The following is a 17,131-nucleotide window of genomic DNA, read 5'->3' as shown; positions in this document are numbered from 1 at the left end:
AACAACTACGACATATGCTCTAGATGGATAGTTATGTATGTACATGGTATTACATTATATATGTCATATTTCTCTAATTTCCTATGAAGTTTTCAGCAGCTTTCTTTGTACTCTTACAAGTTTACCATTAGTTATTCTTCTGTTATTGAAATCCAGAGTGAATGTGTTTTTGGCAAATGGGAAAAATCCAGACTCATTTTGCAATGCTTTGGACATGAAATGTGTGCAAATTCAAGTTAAAAATCTGCATGCAGTGATATTTCTTCAGTAGCTATCTGAAAATATTTAAAACCCATAAATGTGTGTGATGTGTCAAAAGCTTCCAAAAACTGCTTTTGTTGTTGTTGTTGAAATTCTGTGCATTTTACAATAGCATTGCCTTTCTCCTAATTCCTATGTTTGTTATGATTATTAAAAATAAATTCTTGAATTAAAAGTTTCACTCTGTTAATGGACATATAGCTTGTTTCTATGTTCTGGCCTCTGTAAATAGTGTTGCAATGAACACTATCAGAACTAATACTGAGAGTTCTTGGAATTTTTCCATTTTCCCTTTCATTCAGAAATGAACTCACTTTTTGAATTACAGTTTTTTCTAGGCATATGCCTAGGAGTGGGGTTTCTTTGTCATGTGGTTGTTCTTTTTGTGTTATAATCTTCATAATAGCCCACTGCTCCACAGTGACCTTGTCCCCACTCCTTACCTCCATTAACTCATTCTTTTTTTTTTTTAATTTTATTTTATTTTTAAACTTTACATAACTGTATTAGTTTTGCCAAATATCAAAAGGAATCCGCCACAGGTATACATGTGTTCCCCATCCTGAACCCTCCTCCCTCCTCCCTCCCCATTCCATCCCTCTGGGTCGTCCCAGTGCACCAGCCCCAAGCATCCAGTATCGTGCATCGAACCTGGACTGGCAACTCGTTTCATACATGATATTTTACATGTTTCAATGCCATTCTCCCAAATCTTCCCACCCTCTCCCTCTCCCACAGAGTCCATAAGACTGTTCTATACATCAGTGTCTCTTTTGCTGTCTCGTACACAGGGTTATTGTTACCATCTTTCTAAATTCCATATATATGCATTAGTATACTGTATTGGTGTTTTTCTTTCTGGCTTACTTCACTCTGTATAATAGTGTCCAATTTCATCCACCTCATTAGAACTGATTCAAATGTATTCTTTTTAATGGCTGAATAATACTCCTTGTGTATATGTACCACAGCTTGCTTATCCATTCATCTGCTGATGGACATCTAGGTTGCTTCCATGTCCTGGCTATTATAAACAGTGCTGCGATGAACATTGGGGTACACGTGTCTCTTTCCCTTCTGGTTTCCTCAGTGTGTATGCCCAGCAGTGGGATTGCTGGATCATAAGGCAGGTCTATTTCCAGTTTTTTAAGGAATCTCCACACTGTTCTCCATAGTGGCTGTACTAGTTTGCATTCCCACCAACAGTGTAAAAGGGTTCCCTTTACTCCACACCCTCTCCAGCATTTATTACTTGTAGACTTTTGGATCGCAGCCATTCTGACTGGTGTGAAATGGTACCTCATAGTGATTTTGATTTGCATTTCTCTGATAATAAGTGATGTTGAGCATCTTTTCATGTGTTTGTTAGCCATCTGTATGTCTTCTTTGGAGAAATGTCTATTTAGTTCTTTGGCCCATTTTTTGATTGGGTCATTTATTTTTCTGGAGTTGAGCTGTAGGAGTTGCTTGTATATTTTTGAGATTAGTTGTTTGTCAGTTGCTTCATTTGCTATTATCTTCTCCCATTCTGAAGGCTGTCTTTTCACCTTGCTAATAGTTTCCTTTGATGTGCAGAAGATTTTAAGGTTAATTAGGTCCCATTTGTTTATTTTTGCTTTTATTTCCAATATTCTGGGAGGTGGGTCATAGAGGATCCTGCTGTGATGTATGTTGGAGAGTGTTTTGCCTATGTTCTCCTCTAGGAGTTTTATAGTTTCTGGTCTTATGTTGAGATCTTTAATCCATTTTGAGTTTATTTTTGTGTATGGTGTTAGAAAGTGTTCTAGTTTCATTCTTTTACAAGTGGTTGACCAGATTTCCCAGCACCACGTGTTAAAGAGATTGTCTTTAATCCATTGTAAATTCTTGCCTCCTTTGTCAAAGATAAGGTGTCCATAGGTGCGTGGATTTATCTCTGGGCTTTCTATTTTGTTCCATTGATCTATATTTCTGTCTTTGTGCCAGTACCATACTGTCTTTTATTATTCTATTAATCATTCTTTGATTTGACGACTGACACCCTAACTGTTCTGTCCACACTAATACTGACAGTTCTTGGAATTTTTCCATTTTCCCTTTCATTCAGAAATTTCCTATTCACAGAGAAATGCATGCTTTCCTTCCTATTTTATTCTTAATAAAAACATTCAAAAGTGTACCTATTCCCTTCCCCTTTGTGTGTTTCATTTATTTTCCATAGCAGTTATCTACATTTTACCTTTTATAATATTTTACTAGTGTATTTTGCTTCTTGTCTGCTGCACCTCACACACTATCATGTAAGTTTAATGAATGAGGATTCTTGTTTAGTTTGTTCAACATCATCTCCCCAGCACCTAGATCTAATCCTCAATGAATGTATCTGAAGTTTGCAATTTATAGAGGATGAAACTAAAGAACACAGTAAACAACTGGCCCATAATCACTCACTAGTGAAAGAACAAGCTCAGGTTTGAACACTGATAGTCTGACTCCACTGTTAACATTTCTTATTACCACTGATTGGGCATTTTCAACAAATTTGTACTATGATTACCAGAACTGAGGAAATAAAATTCACTACTATATTAAAGAAAGTATTACATAAAATACCAGGGGCTGTTGAAGGGCTTATACCACTGGCAGACATTCTCTAAAACATGCTAATACCAGCCAACATGATTTGGAATATACTAGCTAAGTCTTTTCAAACATCCAGGCCCAGTCCTATTCACTGAGGAAAATTCCATTAAGCAAAGAACAATTTGCCTAAAGATGACATTGTTCTAGGAAGATAATCTATAATAGTCAGGGTACAGGCTAGCTTGATGTAAAAATGGGATTCAGAAAGACTGGCTCAGCAAAGAAAAAATATCCTCGGTTATAAACTTCCAGATTTTAGCTGACTAGGGTATGTGGATGAGTCTTTTTCAGAACATAATTTTAGAAACTGGGCTTCCTTGGTGAATCAGTGGTAAAGAAATACTACTGCCAATGCAGGAGCAACAGATATGGGCCCTGGTCAGTATGATCCCCCGGAGAAGGCCCAGGCTAGCATTCTTTCCTGGAAAAGCCCATGGACAGAGGAACCTGGTGCGCTACAGTACATGTGACCAAAAAGAGTCTGACATGATTTAGTGAATAAATGACACCAATCCTGCAAACTAAGTTTCTTCTATGTTGCTGATCATTAACCTCCCGAATGCTGTCCTCTTCTGCAGTGTTAAATGATTGATTTTTTTAAAAAATAATATTTGGTACATTTCATCACAGAGCCATCTGGTTTTGGTCTAATATTCAGTATCTAAAGTTAACTGAAAGCATAAATTCACTTAAATTCACTAAATGATGAAAATGTTCATAAGCACTATGAATGAAAGCCAAAGAACAGAAACAACTCAAATGACCATCAAGTGATTCATTGGAAGGACAGATGTTGAAGTGTTGCAGCTGAAGCTCTATTACTTTGGCCACCAAATGGGAAGAGCTGACACACTGGAAAAGATTCTGATGCTGGGAAAGAGTGAAGGAAGGAGGAGAAGGGGACGACAGGATGAGATGGTTGGATGGCATCACGGACTCAATGGACATGAGTTTGAATAAACTCCAGAAGTTAATGGAGGACAGAAAAGCCTGGCATGCTGCAGTCCATGGTGTCACAAAGAGTTGAACATGACTTTGTGACTGAGGAACAACAAAATATTATTTACATGAGATGATGGAAAAGAGATCATGGGAATTTTTATAATATAAATTTATTTATTCTAATTTGAAGCTAATTACTTTATAATATTGCATTGGTTTTGCCATTCATCAACATGAATCCACCACGGGTGTACATGTGTCCCCCATCCTGAACCTCCTTCCCACTTCCCTTCCTATACCATCCCTCTGGGTCATCCCAGTGCACCAGCCCCAAAGCTTCCTGTATCATGCATCGAACTTGGACTGGCAAATTGTTTCACATATGATATTATACATATTTCAATGCCATTCTCCCAAATCATCCCACCCTCTCCCTCTCCCACAGAGTCCAAAAGACTGTTCTATATATCTGTGTCTCTTTACCTGTCTCACATACAGGGTTATCATTACCATCTTTCTACATTTCATATATATGCGTTGGTATACTGTATTGGTGTTTTTCTTTCTGGCTTACTTCACTCTGTATAATAGGCTCCAGTTTCATCCACCTCATTAGAACTGATTCAAATGTGTTCTTTTTAATGGCTGAGTAATACTCCATTGTGTATATGTACCACAGCTTTCTTATCCATTCATCTGCTAATGGACATCTAGGTTCATTCCATGTCCTGGCTATTGTAAACAGTGCTGCAATGAACATTGGGGTACATGTGTCTCTTTCAATTCTGGTTTCCTCAGTGTGTATGCCCAGCAAGGGATGGCTGGGTCGTATGACAGTTCTATTTCCAGTTTTTTAAGGAAAAAATAAATAAATTTTATTAAATTAAAGTCAGGAAAATAGAACAAGGGAAAAATATATAGACAAAGAAAGCAAGACATGCTTCAAAGATGTTCAAAGATGAACACCAAGTCAAATTAACAGAACATATCACAAGGTACAAATAAGGTTTTTTTTTTTTCCCCTGAAAAGAAAAAAAAAATGTTCTAAACTTCCTAATGAATGGATATAATGTATTCTAAGTCAATGAAAAATGATCAGTACTAAAATATTTATTAAAGTCATTTTTGTTATTTATTAAATTAATTTTTATACAATTAAAAAATAAATTCCTTTAAAATTTCTTTACATTTTTCTTATCTAGCCATAAATATGATTTTTATTTCACACTTGTCTTAGTAAGACAAACATTTCATGATTGCACTCATCTCACATGCTAGTAAGGTAACGCTCAAAATTCTCCAAGCCAGGCTTTAACAAGAAGCCTCTAAATTTCCAGATATTCAAGCTTGTTTTAGAAAAGGCAGAGGAACCAGAGATCAAGTTGCCTCATCAGTTGGATTGTCAAAAAAGCCAGAGATTTCCAGACATACATGTATTTCTGATTTATTGACTGTTCCAAAGGCTTTGATTGTATGGATCACCACCACAAACTCTGGAAACTTCTGTAAGAGATGGGAATACTAGACCACCTGACCTGCCTCTTGAGAAACCTGTATGCAGGTGAGGAAGCAACAGAACTGGACATGGAACAACAGAGTGGTTCCAAATAGGAAAAGGAGTACGTCAAGGCTGTGTATTGTCACCCTGCTTATTTGACTTATATGCAGAGTACATCATGAGAAATTCTGGACTGAATGAAGCACAAGCTGGAATCAAGATTGCCAAGAGAAATATCAATAACCTCAGATATGCTGATGACACTACCCTTATGGGAGAAAGTGAAGAAGAACTAAAGAGCCTCTTAATGAAAGTGAGAGAGGAAAGTGAAAAAGTTGGCTTAAATCTTAACATTCAGAAAACGAAGATCATGGCATTGATCCCATCACTTCATGGCCAATAGATGGGGAAACAATGAAAAGAGTGTCAGACTTTCTTTTTCTGGTCTCCAAAATCACTGAAAATCGTGACTGGAGCCATGAAATTAAAAGATGATTGCTCTTTGGAAGAAAAGTTATGACCAACCTAGACAGCATATTAAAAAGCAGCGACATTACTTTGTCAACAAAGGTCCAGCTAGTCAAAGCTATGGATTTTCCAGTAGTCATGTATGGATGTGAGAGTTGGACTATAAAGAAAGCTGAGCACCAAAGAACTGAAGCTTTTGGACTGTGGTGTTGGAGAAGACTCTTGAGAGCCCCTCGGACAGCATGGAGATCCAACCAGTCCATTCTAAAGGAGATCAGTCCTGAATGTTCACTGGAAGAACTGATGTTGAAGCTGAAACTCCAATTCTTTGGCCACCTGATGGGAAGAGCTGATTCATTGGAAAAGACCCTGATGCTGGGAAAAATTGAGGGCAGGAGGAGAAGGGGACGACAGGATGAGATGGTTGGATGGCATAACTGACTCAATGGACATGGGTTTGCATAAATTCCGGGAGTTGGTGATGGATAGGGAGGCCTGGCATGCTGCGGTTCATGGGGTCACAAACAGTCGGATACAACTGAGCAACTGAACTGAACTGACTTAACCTTAAGCATATTCTCAATAAATATTACCATCTACCTTCAGTATAATTTTTGGAGTTTCAAAATGGACCTAATCTATTTCTATGATTTGACAGTAATCAGAAAATACTTTATAATGGAATAAAGATATATGATGTTGAGCCAAACTGGAAAAGTCATGCCTGTATACCTGGATGGAACATATTGTGTGAGCTCACATGGAGGTTCTTCACAGGGGCTCCAGAATGGAGAAGTAACTTCATGATGTGTGTTGAAGAATTCCTATAATTAATGTGAGCTAATATCAATCTCAGAGAAGGCAATGGCACCCCACTCCAGTACCCTAGCCTGGAAAACCCCATGGACAGAGGAGCCTGGTAGGCTGCAGTCCATGGGGTCTCTAAGAGTCGGACACGACGGAGCGACTTCACTTTCACTTTTTTCTTTCATGCATTGGAGAAGGAAATGGCAACCCACTCCAGTGTTCTTGCCTGGAGAATCCTAGGGACGGCAGAGCCTAGTTGGCTGCTGTCTATGGGGTCGCACAGAGTGGGACACGACTGAAGTGACTTAGCTTAATATCAATCTACCAAATCCCAAGATTATAGCTATAACAATAGAGTGTGAAACAAATCATAGAATGAATGACAACTGCAGTATACTTACATCAGTCAATATTTAATATGGATCAGTTTAAATGTAATAATCAGCAGATAAATGATAGGAACTATATTTGTAAAGTGTTACATTGATGGACTCAGTTCAGTTCAGTTCAGTCGCTCAGTCGTGTCTGACTCTTTGCAACCCCATGAACTGCAGTACGCCAGGCCTCCCTGTCTATCACCAACTAGTGGAGTTTACTCAAATCCATGTCCATTGAATTGGTTATGCCATCAAACCATCTCATCCTCTGTCGTCCCCTTCTCCTCCTGCCCTCAATCTTTCCCAGCATAACGGTCTTTCCAAATGACTCATCTTTTCCCATCAGGTGGCCAAAGTATTGGAGTTTCAGCTTCAGCATCAGTCCTTCCAATGAATACCCAGGACTGATCTCCTTTAGGATGGACTGGTTGGATCTCCTTGCAGTCCAAGGGACTCTCAAGAGTCTTCTCCAATGCCACAGTTCAAAAGCATAAATTCTTCAGTGCTCAGCTTTCTTAATAGTACAACTCTCACATACAACTCTCACATGAGAGTAGTCATGACTACTGGAAAAACAATAGCCTTTACTAGACAGACCTTTGTTGACAAAGTAATGGCTCTGTTTTTTAATATGCTGTCTAGGTTGGTCTTAACTTTCCTTCCAAGGAGTAAGTGTCTTTTAATTTCATGGCTGCAATCACCATCTGCAATGATTTTGGAGACCAGAAAAATAAGGTCTGACACTGTTTCTACTGTTTCCCCATCTATTTCCCATGAAGTGATGATGGGACCTTTTGCCATGATTGTTTTCTAAATGCTGAGATTTAGGGCAACATTTTCACTCTCCTCTTTCACTTTCATGAATAGGCTCTTTAGTTCTTCTTCACTTTCTGCCATAAGGGTGGTGTCATCTGCATATCTGAGGTTATTGATATTTCTCCTGGCAATCTTGATGCCAGCTTGTGCTTCTTCCAGCCCACCGTTTCTCATGATATACTCTGCATATAAGTTAAATAGTCAGGGTGACGATACACAGCTTTGATGTACTCCTTTTCTTATTTGGAACACGTCTGTTCCATGTTCTGTTCTAACTGTTGCTTCCTGACCTGCATACAGGTTTCTCAACAGGTAGGTCAGTTGGTCTGCTATTCCCATCTCTTTCAGAATGTTCCACAGTTTATTCTGATCCACACAGTCAAAGTCTTGGGCATAGTCAGTAAAGCAGAAATAGATGTTTTTCTGGAACTCTTACTTTTTGCAAGATCCAGCAGATGTCGGCAATTTGATCTCTGGTTCCTCTGACTTTTCTAGCACCAGGTTAAACATCAGGAAGTTCACTGTTCATGTATTGTTGAATCCTGGCTTTGAGATTCTTGGGCATTACTTTACTAGAGTATGAGATGAGTGCAATTGTGTGGTAGTTTGAGCATTCTTTGGCATTGCCTTTCTTTGGGATTGGAATGAAAACTGACCTTTTCCAGTCCTGTGGCCACTGCTGAGTTTTCCAAATTTGCTGGCATATTGAGTGCAGCACTTTCACAGCATCATCTTTCAGGATTTGAAATAGCTAACTGGAATTCCATCACCTCCACTGGCTTTGTTCTTAGTGGTGCTTTCTAAGGCCCACTTGACTTCACATTCCAGAATGTGTGGCTCTAGGTGAGTGATCACACCATCATGATTATCTGGGTCATGAAGATCTTTTTTGTACAATTCTTCTGTGTATTCTTGCTACTTTTTCTTAATATTTTATGCTCTTGTTAGGTCTATACCATTTCTGTCCTTTATTGAGCCCATCTGTGCATGAAATGTTCCCTTGGTATCTGTAATTTTCTTGAAGAGATCTCTAGTCTTTCCCTTTATATCGTTTTCCTCTATCTCTTTGCATTGATGGCCGAGGAAGGTTTTGTTATCTTTCTTGCTATTATTTGGAACTCTGCATTCAGATGGGTGTATCTTTCCTTTTCTCCTTTGCTTTTCGTTTCTCTTCTTTTCACAATTATTTGTAAGACCTTCTCCGACAGCCATTTTGCTTTTTCTTTGGGATCGTCTTAATCCCTGTCTCCTGTACGATGTCATGAACTTCTGTTTATAGTTCATCAGGCACTCTGTCTATCAGATCTAGTCCCTTAAATCTATTTGTTCTTCCACTGTATAGTCATAAGGGATTTGATTTAGGTCATACCTGAATGGTCTAGTGGTTTTCCCCACTTTCTTCAATTTAAGTCTGAATTGGGCAATATGGAGTTTATGATCTGAGCCACAGTCAGCTCCCAGTCTTATTTTTGATGGACTGGTAATGTTTTATTCTAGGTTACACAAACGTTAGTAACTGAAATGGAGCATTTCTTCTCTAGTTACTTAGCATCAAGATATCAACATTTAAGTTCTTTGCAGCTTTATCCAGTACTAAAAATACACTATGGTTATAAACCAACTTCTCTGAATATTTTTTTTATTGCCTCTTTTACATCTTTATTCCTTAAACTGTAGATGATAGGATTCAGCATGGGAATGATAATGGTGTAAAATGTTGACACGATCATGTTTGAGTCATAGCTGGAAGTTGGTCTCATATATGTGAAGAGGATGGTTCCATGATAAATAGTCACTCCAGTTAGGTGAGATCCACATGTAGAAAAGACTTTACTTCTCCCTTCAGCAGAACACATCCTCAGAACGGCCAACAGAATGAAACCACAGGAGATCAGGACAATCAGGACAGTGACTATCTCAATAGAGCCCACAAAATAGAAAAGTAGAAGCTGGTCTGTGTGAGTGTCAGAGCAAGAAATAGCGAGGAGGGGAGGGATGTCACAGAACACGTGTCTGATTTCATTGGAGGCACAGAAGGAGAGGCTGAAAGTAGCCACTGTGTGTACAGTAGCATGCATGATGCCAGCAACATAGGAAGCAATGATGAGTCTCCCACGTAGACTCTAGGAGCCATGCTGGCTGAATACAGGAGGGGGTCGTAGATGGCCACGTAGTGATCGTATGCCATTGCAGCCAGAAGAAAGCATTCTGTGGTCCCAAAAGTAACAAAGAGAAGCATTTGTGCTGCACATCCAAGATAGGAAATGGTTTTATTCTCTGACAGGAAATTAATCAACATTTTTGGAGTGACCACTGAAGAATAGTAGGCATCCAGGAATGATAAGACACTCAGAAAATAGTACATTGGGTTTTGGATTCGAGAATCCACAATGACCATCATACCCAGTCCCAAATTTCCTACCAGTGTAAAAAGATAGATTGCCAGAAAAAGTAAAAATAGGTAGAGTTGCACCTCTAAATCATCTGTAAAGCCCATCAGTATAAACATGTTTACTTCAGTCACATTTTTCATCTGGATCTGGTATGAATCTAAATCTGATGAGAGCTGCACCATTTTAGTTTTTCTGTATAGGTTCTAAAGGCAGTATTTTGTGAAAATAGAATCCACCCAACTACATCTTCCTATTTGTTTCTTAGCAGGATCTAATGATTTCCTTTGTAGTCATGGAATGGTCAGTGATGAAGATGTTGGATTCAAATGGATGCATTTTGCTGTTAATAAAAGAAGTTATTATGTTCAATTGTTGACTAGATTCATCATGTTAAAATATCATGTCAATTTAAGTGATTTATTTTCCAGTTTATTTTTTGTTATATTCTTTACCATTTGTTTTCATACTACATAGCTTTAAAATCAACAAATATGAATAACTAAAGGACTGTTACAACCATGAAATATTATAGTGGAAAGTACACAATTAACAGCTAGCTTTGCTATAAGGTGCACAAAGTGTCTTTTTATGTTCACAACTGTAAAAAATGAAAGTAATCACACATCACAAGATTGAGTTTGATTTAAATAAGAAAACAATATAAAATTATTTAATATTAAATGTTTCCAGATAAGTAAGGAATGACATAAATGAAACCTATATTTCAAACTTTTGTGCAGAGCTGTTTGTTTAAACAAAATCATTTTATATCCATTTTGTTGGCAATTATATTGTCCCATTAAATTCCATTCAAGAACAGTGATACACTGAACAGCAGACAGTATTTTAGAGATTATGTACCCATTTTGCAAAGAATAACAATATTAATGTTATTTTTTTTTCTAAAAATAGGTGTCATTAAGGTGTTCGTGTTGGCCTCTGCAGCTTATCATACTGCTACTGATTTTCAAATTTTATTTTAGTAGCAATGTGAGGTGTTACTATCAAATCAGATCAGTCGCTCAGTGGTGTCCAACTCTTTGCGACACCATGAATCGCAGCACTCCAGACGTCCCTGTCCATCACCAACTCCCGGAGTTCACTCAGACTCACATCCATCGAGTCAGTGATGCCATCCAGCCATCTCATCCTCTGTCGTCCCCTTCTCCTCCTGCCCCCAATCCCTCCCAGCATCAGAGTCTTTTCCAATGAGTCAACTCTTCACATGAGGTGGCCAAAGTACTGGAGTTTCAGCTTTAGCATCATTTCTTCTGAAGAAATCCCAGGCCTGATCTCCTTCAGAATGGACTGGTTGGATCTCCTTGCAGTCCAAGGTACTCTCAAGAGTCTTCTCTAATACCACAGTTCAAAAGCATCAATTCTTTGGTGCTCAGCCTTCTGCACAGTCCAACTCTCACATCCATACATGACCACAGGAAAAACCATAGCCTTGACTAGACGAAACTTTGTTGGCAAAGTAATGTCTCTGCTTTTGAATATGCTATCTAGGTTGGTCATAACTTTCCTTCCAAGGACTAAGTGTCTTTTAATCTCATGGCTGCAGTCACCATCTTCAGTGATTTTGGAGCCCCCCAAAATAAAGTCTGACACTGTTTCCACTGTTTCCACATCTATTTCCCATGAAGTGGTGGGACCAGATGCCATGATCTTCGTTTTCTGAATGTTGAGCTTTAAGCCAACTTTTTCACTCTCCACTTTCACTTTCATCCAGAGATTTTTTAGTTCTTCACTTTCTGCCATAAGGGTGGTGTCATCTGCATATCTGAGGTTATTGATATTTCTCCCGGCAATCTTGATTCCAGCTTGTGTTTCTTCCAATCCAGCATTTCTCATGCTATACTCTGCATATAAGTTAAATAAGCAGGGTGGCAATATACAGCCTTAACATACTCCTTTTCCTACTGGGAACCAGTCTGTTGTTATATGTTCTGTTCTAACTGTTGCTTTCTGACCTGCATACAGATTTCTCAAGAGGCAGGTCAGGTGGTCTGGTATTCCCATCTCTTGAAGAATTGTCCACAGTTTATTGTGATCCACACAGTCAAAGCCTTTGGCATAGTCAATAAAGCAGAAATAGATGATTTTCTTGAACTCTCTTGCTTTTTCTATGACTCAGCGGATGTTGGAAATTTGACTTCTGGCTTCTTTGCCTTTTCTAAAACCAGCTTGAACATCTGGAAATTCATGGTTCACATATTGTTGAAGCCTAGCTTGGAGAATTTTGAGCATTACTTTACTAGCATGTGAGATGAGTGCAATTGTGTGGTAGTTTGAGCATTCTTTGGTATTGCCTTTCTTTGGGATTGGAATGAAAACGGACCTTTTCCAGTCCTGTGGTCACTGCTGAGTTTTCCAAATTTGCTGGCATATTGAATGCAGCACTTTCACTGCATCATCTTTCAGGATTTGAAAGAGCTCAACCGGAATTCCATCACCTCCACTAGCTTTGTTCATAGTGATGCTTTCTAAGGTCCACTTGACTTCACATTCCAGGATGTCTGGCTCTAGGTGAGTGATCACACCATCATGATTATCTGGGTCATGAAGATCTTTTTTGTACAGTTTTTCTGTGTATTCTTGCCACCTCTTCTTAATATCTTCTGCTTCTGTTAGATCCATACCATTTCTGACCTTTATTGAGCCCTTCTTTACATGAAATGTTGCCTTGGTATCTCTAATTTTCTTGAAGAGATCTCTAGTCTTTCCCATTCTGTTGTTTTCCTCTATTTCTTTGCATTGATCGTTGAGGAAGTCTTTCTTATCTCTTCTTGCTATTCTTTGGAACTCTGTATTCAGATGCTTATATCTTTCCTTTTCTCCTTTGCTTTTCACTTCTCTTCTTTTCACAGCTATTTGTAAGGCCTCCCCAGACAGCCATTTTGCTTTTTTGAATTTCTTTTCCATGGGGATGGTCTTGATCCCTGTCTCCTGTACAATGTCACAAACCTCATTCCATAGTTCATCAGGCACTCTATCTATCAGATCTAGGCCCTTAAATCTATTTCTCACTTCCACTGTATAATCATAAGGGATTTGGTTTAGGTCATACCTGAATGGTCTAGTGGTTTTCCCTACATCCTTCAATTTAAGTCTGAATTTGGTAATCAGGAGTTCATGTGGGCCATTAATTATTCCAGGACCATTTTCTTTTTTATTAAGTGAGTCACCAGGTTGCTATTTTGAACTAGATCATAATTGGAGCATATTTCCCTTGGGAACTCTCCTGTGGTTTCATCAACAGTTGAGTATGTAGATATAAGCAGCTTGAGTTAATTGTATTTATAGGACATCAAAATCTGCTTTGGCTGAGGTAAGAGAGAACTTCAGGACATTTGCTGAATGTTTTAGGAATTTGGACCTAACAAGACCAGATATGCTATGTAATCCTTTTATTAATAGTTCTTTCATATCACATAGGTGAATAAATATAGCAAAGAAAATACAAAGGATTAAATTTATGTTTATATTTGTTTATTATTGTCATAATTTAGTTACAATTTTTATAAGTGACTTTAATTGTGACTCGGATTATCTAGTTGATAATTCACTGGAACCACAGTAAACAATGTCTATGAGAAGGCAATTGCACCCCACTCCAGTACTCTTGCCTGGAAAATTCCATGGATGGAGGAGCCTGGTGGGCTGCAGTCCACGGGGTCGCTAAGAGTCCAACACGACTGAGCGACTTCACTTTCAGTTTTCACTTTCATGTATTGAAGAAGGAAATGACACCCCACTCCAGTGTTCTTGCCTGGAGAATCCCAGGGACAGGGGAGCCTGGTGGGCTGCCGTCTATGGGGTCGCACAGAGTCAGACATGACTGAAGCAACTTAGCAGCAGACAAGTATAATAATTTAAAAAATTGATTTGTTTTCAGAAAAATTCACCTTTTCACCACAGGTCTTGAGACTATTGAAAATCAAAGACTTTAGATATCTGAAAATAATAAATATGATTATTAGTAAATGAAAAAACAATATAATGCTAAATATCTCAGAAATACATTTAAATGAACTATAAGTTCCAATACAATTTTTTAATTCAATCATGTCCCATCATCTTGAAAATCTTGATTATTTCCTTTGGATGCACCTAATAAGGGCTATAGAATTAGAAAGAATTTGGGAATACCACATAAAATGTTCCTGTCTGAGAGGTTATTCTGCAAGACCAATCTAATTTAGCATTATCTATTTAACAATATTTTGAAGGTTCAGCTATATGAATGTATTTAATAGTACAGTATTTGCTCCACCTTGTATAATCAATATTAATGTTTCATTCTATAGATAAGCAAATTATAAGAAAACATTTTACACAGTTACTGAATATAACTAGATTGCTGATATCCTATTAAAGTTATCTGCACACTGATACAGTAGGCCATGTTATTGTATGGGAGAAGGAAATTGATTTTAACCAATGATTTGGTGTTTTAAGCTAATTTAATATGTAAACAGGAGAAGGCAATGGCACCCCACTCCAGTGCTCTGGCCTGGAGAATCCCATGGATGGAGGAGCCTGGTAGGCTGCAGTCCATGGGGTCGCAAAGAGTCGGACACGACTGAACGACTTTGCTTTTGCATTTCACTTTCATGCATTGGAGAAGGAAATGGCAACCCACTCCAGTGTTCTTGCCTGGAGAATCCCAGGGAAGGGGAGCCTGGTGGGCTGCCGTCTCTGGGGTCACACAGAGTCGGACATGACTGAAGCGACTTAGCAGCAGCAGCAGAAGCAATATGGAAACAACTAAGAGAATTCAGTGGTAAATTAACTGGTTTATCTAATGGATTTAGATGGCACGAATTCAGCCCGTGAGTGAATGAATACACATATTTTCCCATTTGAGTCTTCAGTGTGTGGCATAAATGCTTGAAACCACTGTCTTGTCACCATGTTCTGAACAACTGGGAAATTATACTCTGGCAAAATATAAATAGGACACAAATCACATTCCATTGAATCACAATGTTATTCATTCTTTTGGTAGGAAATGAATTGCAATTTTTTGAAAATCTTCTTCAAGTTTGTTCCATGAGGTATCAAGATGAAGAATGTCACTGAAGTAGCATCTTTTTTACTGAAAGGCTTCACAGACAATCTTGAACTGCAAATCATCTTATTCTTCTTGTTTCTAGCAGTTTACCTCTTCACACTGATTGGAAATTTAGGACTGGTTGTATTGGTCATTGGGGATCCCCGGCTCCACAGCCCCATGTACTATTTTCTGAGTGTGCTTTCATCTGTGGATGCCTGCTATTCCTCAGTAATTACCCCCAAAATGTTAGCAGACTTTATGTCAAAGAACAAAGCCATTTCCTTTCTTGAATGTGCAACACAGATGTTTCTTGCTGTTACTTTTGGGACCACAGAATGCTTTCTTCTGGCTGCAATGGCATATGATCGTTACATGGCCATCTACAACCCCCTCCTGTATTCAGTCAGCATGGCACCCAGAGTCTACGTGCCACTCATCATTGCTTCCTATGTTGGTGGCATCGTGCATGCTTCTGTACACACAGTGGCTACTTTTAGGTTATCCTTCTGTGAATCCAATGAAATCAGACATGTCTTCTGTGACAGCCCTCCCCTCCTCGCTATTTCTTGCTCTGACACTCACACAAACCAGCTTCTGCTCTTCTACTTTGCAGGCTCTATTGAGATAGTCACTGTCCTGATTGTCCTGATCTCCTATGGTTTCATTCTGCTGACCATTCTGAGGATGCCATCTGCTGTAGGGAGAAGGAAAGTGTTTTCTACATGTGGTTCTCACCTAACTGGAGTGTCCATTTTTCATGGTACTGTTCTCTTCATGTATGTGAGACCAAGTTCCAGCTATGCCTCAGATCATGATATGATTGTGTCTATATTTTATACCATTGTAATTCCCATGCTGAATCCCATCATTTATAGTTTAAGGAACAAAGATGTAAAAGAGGCAATGAAAAAAGTGTTTAGGAAAAATTGGCTTATCAATAAAGTATATTTTCACAGTAAATATTAAAAAATTGAGAGTGAGTTTCTGTACATAATATCAAGAAGACATGATGAAAATGCTTTGTTTTAGTTTATTGATATATTTCTCTTCTTCCTGGATATTTTAATATAAAGATCATACTTAAATTTCAATCTGTTATTTTATATGCAGAAAAAATTGTATCATCCATCTGTGACTTAATATTTTCTTACTGATAGATGTATCCACACACATACTCACACATACACTTACACACACATATAAATGCTTGTATGTAAAAGGCATGTTGATTGATACAACAAAAACACACACAGGCATATGTATATGTAACTTTTCTTTAGCATATTATGTACTCTTTTCTTTTTTCATCTTGATATAACTAGAATGTATAGTCCCCAATATTCACAATGTTATTAACATTATATCTGACTAACTTGATTAAATAAATACCAGCTAATCAATACCAAAACCATAGTTCATATGGTTCCATACCATGGAGTCATTGGTATCTGAATTCCTTTCAAAGCATTCTGATCTGTCCTTAGATTTATTCATTGGCAGCTATCTAATCCCAGTTTGTGGTTTGGGGACCATAGATAACATGTTCAAATGTTCAAATTCCTGGTGTTAACTACCGTGCTGATTTGTAAGGATGTATTTCTTCCATTTTTGTTATTTCATTCAGAGCTTGAGTGCTAAACAAATCTTTAATTTCTCACAGAAAATAAAGTCCAGGCATTGACATCTATCAAGATCACACATTAAAAAAAGACAAACACAATTCAGAGATTAATGTATAAGTGGCCTGTGTATTCGGTTCTTTCCACAGCTCAGCCCCAATCCACCTTTATGGATTTGATTACAGGTCTGGTGCTGACTCAGATTTTAGCTCTCTGTTCCTTGGATCCTTTCAACTCTGATATGCCCCTGCAGAAACCCCCACTCCTCA

At 38.2% G+C, this 17,131-nt stretch overlaps 2 protein-coding genes across 2 annotated transcripts; one reads left to right on the top strand and one right to left on the bottom strand.

Moving 5' to 3' along the window:
- Positions 1–9,401: 9,401 nt before the first annotated feature.
- LOC129628476 (olfactory receptor 5T3-like) lies at positions 9,402–10,366 on the bottom strand. The gene is given in 2 exon segments (XM_055547913.1): positions 9,402–9,902; positions 9,905–10,366. Coding segments are annotated over 2 exon segments (963 nt in total).
- A 4,871-nt stretch (positions 10,367–15,237) lies between these two features.
- On the top strand, positions 15,238–16,209 carry LOC129628475 (olfactory receptor 5T2-like). The gene has a single exon (XM_055547912.1). It carries the CDS (start codon positions 15,253–15,255, stop codon positions 16,207–16,209), a length of 957 nt encoding a protein of 318 aa, XP_055403887.1. The 5' UTR covers positions 15,238–15,252.
- Positions 16,210–17,131: the final 922 nt, after the last annotated feature.

This window comes from Bubalus kerabau, chromosome 15, assembly GCF_029407905.1.
Source record: "Bubalus kerabau isolate K-KA32 ecotype Philippines breed swamp buffalo chromosome 15, PCC_UOA_SB_1v2, whole genome shotgun sequence".
NCBI classification, from domain to species: Eukaryota; Metazoa; Chordata; class Mammalia; order Artiodactyla; family Bovidae; genus Bubalus; species Bubalus kerabau.
Note: the sequence above shows the minus strand (reverse complement) of the source record. Positions and strands in the feature narration are given on the sequence as shown.

Coding starts and splice junctions, on each gene's coding strand:
- LOC129628475 (XM_055547912.1), top strand. CDS start 15,253: ATGAAGAATGTCACTGAAGTAGCATCTTTTTTACTGAAAGGCTTCACA.